Source organism: Pteropus vampyrus, unplaced genomic scaffold (assembly GCF_000151845.1).
Source record: "Pteropus vampyrus isolate Shadow unplaced genomic scaffold, Pvam_2.0 Scaffold89, whole genome shotgun sequence".
In the NCBI taxonomy this organism is placed as follows: domain Eukaryota; kingdom Metazoa; phylum Chordata; class Mammalia; order Chiroptera; family Pteropodidae; genus Pteropus; species Pteropus vampyrus.
In genome coordinates, this window is record NW_011888870.1 from 5,566,721 (window position 1) to 5,573,231 (window position 6,511).

At 46.9% G+C, this 6,511-nt stretch overlaps 1 protein-coding gene across 1 annotated transcript in view; it reads left to right on the top strand.

The window, feature by feature from the left end:
- The window catches only part of COL17A1 (collagen type XVII alpha 1 chain), a 55,756-nt gene that overhangs the window by 17,044 nt on the left and 32,201 nt on the right, over positions 1 to 6,511 (top strand). The window contains exons 6-11 of the mRNA XM_023532724.1: positions 160 to 207; positions 1,168 to 1,203; positions 2,299 to 2,346; positions 3,055 to 3,198; positions 4,492 to 4,650; positions 5,205 to 5,276. Of these exons, the coding sequence (XP_023388492.1) occupies positions 160 to 207; positions 1,168 to 1,203; positions 2,299 to 2,346; positions 3,055 to 3,198; positions 4,492 to 4,650; positions 5,205 to 5,276 (507 nt within the window). The remainder of the gene's footprint in view (positions 1 to 159; positions 208 to 1,167; positions 1,204 to 2,298; positions 2,347 to 3,054; positions 3,199 to 4,491; positions 4,651 to 5,204; positions 5,277 to 6,511) is intronic.

A 6,511-nucleotide genomic window follows, 5' to 3' on the forward strand; every position in this document is an offset into this window, starting at 1 on the left:
AAAGCGAGTGTCACGATAAAGCTGGTCATAATCTTTTTGCCGATGGAGGATCTGCCCTTCCATCTGTAAAAACAAAACAAAACAAAAACACGCAACAGCTGAGAGGTGCAATAAAGCATAATGTGCCTGTACTAAATGTCTTATCCTCTCTCTCTCCAGGGAGTTCCAGTGGCAACTCTTCTCCAGAGTACCCTCGAAAGGAATTTGGTACGTCCTCATTTTCTGAAGAAATGGTCAAAGGAGGCACTGGGAAAATGCATGGGGTGAGGTGGGCAGGGAACGTCATGAGTGAAACAAATTCTTCTAAAGGAGTTTAACCTCTGCTCCCCTGTTGTTGATGTTGTTTGTTTGTTTGTTTGTTTGTTTTGCTTTTTACCCTGAAGCATTTTAAGGGGACTGGCAACCACATTTACTTGCTGTCATAAGCCTTTGCTCCTGACGCTACTAACATGACAAGCTATTTATACAAGGCTCAGGCTTGGACAGAGAAGCCCTAAGGCCAAGCAGCAAGTGTAGGATTTTTCCTTCCACAGGACGCACAGAGACCTCCCAGCGAAGAGAAAGGGCAGGGGGCAGTGTTAGAACCCACAAATGCCAAGCACCCCAGCAGCTCCACCATGGCAGGCTTCAGTGGGGCATGTTTTATGCCAAGTGAAACCCAAGGCTACATCTTCATTTGGTCTTAAGTCTTTGGTCTGTGGTCTTGGATTCTCAGTGTGCACACGAATGGATGATATGATCATTGTACAGTGACCATAATTTTATTTATTTGCCTGCAGCAGGAAAACCAGGACAATCTAACAAAAAAAAAAAAACTAAAGGAAGATCTAATAGTCTTTCAATACATTTGATCAGGGTGTAGTCAGCCAGTCCACATGGATCATGCCCCCAAATGAGTTACCTTAGCTAACTTAACACTTTGAGCATGAATTAACAACATTCATTTAGATAACACCCCAAATGCATTGGGGCCTTGCAAAACTTTCTCTGCCTTTTGATTATATGGTCATCATTTATGAAGCATCCACCACCTATGTAAACTCCTACCTGGAAAAAAACACTGTGAAAACGATCTCTCTGTCCTGCAAATAGACCTACCTCCATGTCAAAAATATTTAGCAGGCCACCTCCTATATATGCCTAAAATGACTTTTCTTTCTTTCTCAGCATCTTCTTCAACCAGAGGACGGAGCCAAACACGAGGTGAGCTCTATCACTGAGATATTTTCTGAGCATCTAACATGTGTTCAGGCTTGAGGCAAGAAACGGGAGGAGAACAGAAGAATGAATCAGGCACGATTTCTTCCCTCTTGAGCTTACAGCATCCTGGGAATCTTTTGCTGGCTCCTCCAGGATGGGAAGGGTAATCTAACGAGGAGGCAGGAATGAAAACACACGGTAATGACCCGGGGAGGAGTTGGTTCTGCTGCTGTGAATTGTTTGAAGATGCTGACGCTGCATCTCGTTTCTCTTCCGGTCTCCTGGTTGACTTTAACAAGATGTGCTGTAATGGCCTTTGTGTGTCAAAAACTGAGCAAAAGCCCTTGAGCAAAAATAGCACAAGGGCTCTGTGACAGTTTTGCACTTCTCACACCTGCCCATGGAGAAGGCTACAGGAGAGAACTGTGGTCCTTGGGAAAGCTGCTCTTGGTGAATCTGGTGAGGGTGGCAGCAGGTGTCAGTGCCACGCACACGCCAGCATCGTACACAAATCAGGGCCGTGCAAAAGGCAGAATTCTTCACAGGCTCCGGGAGTTCTCCACCACCAGCCCAGACTTCCCACAGGCTTTATTGCTCCAGTAACTTGAAAGTTAGGAACAAACCAACCCCCCAGAACTTTAGGCCAATCCTTGAAAGATGCCAGTTCTCCATCTGAAACTAAGAATGTTAAATGACCCACTTCCTGCCCCTTCCACTTCTGAGGAGGCCAGAATGGCTAAGTAAATAGTACAGGTTTTAGAATTCTTTCACTAATGCTTGAGAGACTCTGGAGGCCGGAGAGAAGCTTGGTACCGGCAGTCGGGAAAGGGGTTGGTCATTGACGACTATGATGGAGCTACCTGCTTGGCCTGGGGTTTCTACCTGGGAGGTGTGCAGTGGGTAGGCTAGGATGTGATGTAGGGAGGGGACATTGCTTTTTAAGCAGCACTCATCCTGGGTACACCTAGGTTTCCTGTTCCCGGGACACAGACATCTCGGAGCAGCCCAAAGATTTACCCACTGCTCACACAGCTCCGTGTCAGGCACTGTGACCCAAACCCCTTCATTCACAGACCTCTCCATCTCTTCCCTGTACAGAGAGTGAAATCCGAGTTCGACTGCAGAGTGCGTCCCCATCGACCCGATGTAAGTGGTTTCCGTCTTGCTGAAAAGGATCCAGAAACCCAGGGCTACTTGTGTGTGCACATGCACACGATGACTCAGTCTAAGGGTCTTCTGTGAGAGGGACACTGGGCTAGGTGTAGGGGTAAGAAGCTGAGTAAGTCAGAGAGCCTGCTCCACTAGATTACCTTGCTATAAGAAATCTCATCCACACAGACTTGGAATTAACTCACATGAAAGCAGCATAATGTTTAGGAGTTATGGGCCAAAAATTACTTTTGACACTTCAGAGATTACAAGGTCAGGGACCTAACACCTGAGGCAGTCTGTACAGGGGCTGAAGTCACTGTTGAACCATTTGTTTCAAGAGGTCTGGTTCTCTAACTGCCCTAGGTGTAAATTTCCCTTGATCCAGAATGACAGTGTCTTCCAGCTACAGAATCATCATCCCGTGGTGTCTGAGGAGGTGTAATTAGGAAGTAGCTACTGATGACTTTGACCTCCTTGTAGAGGTACTATATTTACGAGGCCATTAATATTACAAAGTGCCAGGTTGATAAGTGCTATAAATTGACAAAATGCAAAAATTATAAGGCTAACCAAAAATGTCCCAGAGTGTGAAGCAGATGCCATCCTCCCTACTATTCACAATGCCATAAATGTGACTCCCACTGCAGTTGGACTCAGGAAAGCATCCTGGGCCCACTGGAAAACGTGGGGATTCTCTTACAGGGACGGAATTGGATGACGTTAAACGTTTGCTCAAGGGGAGCCGATCAGCAAGCGTGAGTCCCACCCGGAATTCCTCCAACACGCTCCCCATCCCCAAGAAAGGCACCATGGAGACCAAAACGGTGACGGCGAGCTCCCAGTCAGGTGAGCCCTGCAGCCCAGGCTGCCGTGGAAGGAAGGGAACAAGGCGTCACATTTGCTCTGGCCCAGAAATTCAATCATACGCCACTGGCAAGCCTTTCAGGCTGTGGCAAAGCACTGAGCATTCGCCTCGTGAAGCATGAAAATGTGGGCTGTGCCTTTCTTACTCCCGTCTTTTGAGCTCTAGATCCTAGAGATTCTCTCCTAGGAGATGGCCAAAATCTGCTGGCCAGATTCCCCGAATGAAGAAAACTGGGGAAAGTTGTAGTGTATTCATTCATTCATTCATTCATTCATTCATTCGATGAATGTTTATTATATGCCTCTTCTATGCCAATCACCAGGTACTGAGGAAAGGCAATGAACAAAGCAGACACAGTCATATCCTCGTGGAGGTGAGGGCCCTTGGGGGAGGTCAGATAACCTAAGAGATCGTAGCCAGGTTGGATGAGTGTCATTCAACACTCATGTATCACGTGCCTACAAACTACAACGTAGATTCTGTGGGAGGAAGAAAGAGGAATAGGAAGATGCTTGGAGGGACATGAGGAAAGAAGCCAGTCCTGCAAGGATGTGAAGCTTTCCTGTCATTCGACACTGAAAAGAAAAGCCCTTGAGATTATAATCTTCCTTTTGTTTTTTAATACGAAGCTGAAACTTCTGCGTACTTTATGACCTGTGTAACTAGCTCCCTCTCATATAAGGAATAGGCAGAATTGGCTTCAATTGAAGAGGCACCAAAAACTCCTCTTGGAGGCAGAGTGCCCCTTGGGTCTAGTTGGCATGTAGGAATGTTTAAGGAGAGTTTATCCAGAGAAGGCTGTCATCCTCGGGGTGCGGCCGGGAAGTGAGGGCTTCCTACCTGTGTGTGCCCTGTGCCTGGAATTCTGTCAGGATTCACTGTGAGGCCTCATTCGCCACTTCTTTGAAGGTGGAGTCAGCAACAGACAGTGAGGACATTGGTGGGGACAGCGCACCAGGAGGTGGGGAGAAGAGCTTAGAAGGAGAAATGGGCGAACCCCAGAGCCAAAGTTACCCACTCCACATTTTACCAAGAGGCCGCGAGAATTGCTAATCCCAGAGATAAAGTTTGCACCAGCTCCAAGGTTTCAGAGGGAAGTAGAATGGCCAGTGGCCCCGGTTTACCCGAAACCGAGGGAGTCCTGTGACGAGGACCTTCAGGGCTAAACTAGGAAAGTCCCAGCAAACCAAGCCAACTGGGTCATCCCAGCACAGAATACTGATTTGTCTCTCACTGGTGTGTATGTGTCTGTCTGTCTGTCTGTCTGTCTCCAGTGTCCGGCACCTATGACACAACTATCCTGGATGCCAACCTTCCCTCCCACATGTGGTCTTCCACCTTGCCGGTGGGGTCCTCCATGGGAACTTATCGCAACAATGTGACAACCCAAAGCTCATCCCTCCTCAACACCAATGCCTATTCTACAGGCTCAGGTACGTGAGGCGCAGTGCATGTCCCCTCCACCTTTGAACCCTCTACACTTTTACCTGGAGATGAATGACCCATAAGGCTGCCTAGAGATGCTTTCTGTGGCCAAAATGGCTACATATCCCAAGGCTTTTCCAATGGAACTTCAATTCAATTCAATCTCTAGCATGTTTCTTCAGGAGGAGTCTCCTATCAAAAGGACTGTATTACTCCATGTATCCATAACAGGAAAGAACATGTGGATATATTTTGTGACGTTGAGCAAGTCGTTTATCTTCTCTGGGCTTCAAGTGCCTTTTCTATAAAATGGTCACTAACAAGTGGGGCTTTGGCTGAAGCCAGTGTCCACTCGAGGCCTGACCAACCTATGATTACCCCTTGGGTAGCATCTAAGGCACACCAGAACTAATGTATGGTTGTCTACTGCAAGGCAAGAGCCTAAGATTTCCTAAAACAGAAATTTAAAAGATATAAAAATGCAACCCTGGCGTTTCTTCTGGAGCTTCCACGCTGTTCGGGGTCAGATGTGCCTCTTACCAGCCTTCCCCCTTCCCTGCAGTCTTTGGGGTTCCAAACAACATGGCATCCTGCTCCCCAACTCTGCACCCTGGAATCAGCACCTCCTCCTCAGGTCAGTACTCCCAGCTTTAACTGCCTTTTCTAGATGGTTTGCTTAAAAAAAAAAAAAAATTGGGATGAGGAAAAGGGGATAGACGTCCTTTTTGCCCAAGAGTGTGAGGACATTCCCGCACACAAACCAATGTAGAGGCTGCAGCCAAGGGGCTGTGTTAGCAGGCACAGAGCCTGCCCTCGATCAGAGAGACATCTGGGTCCCTAAGGGAGAGGTCTGATGGGGGAGGGGCCAGAGACCTCACATACTCATTCTGCGCTGGTCCCTTTATTTTCTCTGAGAGGTAGAGAAGTGGAAGCAAAGGAACTAAGTGAGGCTTAGCTTAGGACAGTTCAAATGAAAAGCATCAAGTTAGAAGGCTCTTACTTCAGATCTTTTCATACATTTACAGTTCATTAGAGGCTCAAATTTATTCACTCTATGTCCACATACATTGCAATAGCCTGTATGTAAGTAACTTAGCAGCCACATCTTTTTTTAAAGGAATCTGCCTTCTCCCTGCAGTAGCATGACTAATAAATATAGTGATGTGGGCCTTCCTTATTTACTTAGCTGGCATATCTGCAAATGCAGATTTAGCATTCTGATTTTCAGCACCTCCCATTGACTAGCATTTCACCAAACCCAGAAGACACTTGGTTCATGCTTTATTTCTTCTGCCTTTGTTATTCTGTTTTGCAAAGTCCTGACTGAGGATATTGGATCCACAGACCTTGCACCCCAAACACTAGATGGGATGGAATAAGAAAAGCTGCTAATTGGGGGAGGAAGGAGCCTCTGCACATTGTTAAAAACAAACAACCGGCCTTTGAAATCATAATGGGGGTCAGGGGAGCTTTATGTGTTTGAGTCAGGAGTAGAGTTCAAGAGAAAACAAGGGCTCTGCCAAGTCAGTGCTTCTTGGCCCCCTGTGTCCTTATCCTACGCACACAGTTCCCACACTGTGTACCAAGACACCCCAGGGTGCCACAGGGAACAGGATCCCTAGGATATTTAAAAATGTTTAGAGATACAGAGATATCTGCCAGACTCTGTGTGAACTACTACTATTAAGTTGTGTGGCTCTAACTACTCAAGAAATGGAACTGTTAGTAACTTTTGGCCCAGAGTGGGGAGGTGGGGCGTTAAAAAAAATGGCTGTCATTTAGAATGGGAAAACTGAGAAAGTTTGGGAATCTCTGTCATATGCAAAGGCATATATCATGAAAATGGTTTGGGGGTTCCCGGGGCAGGGG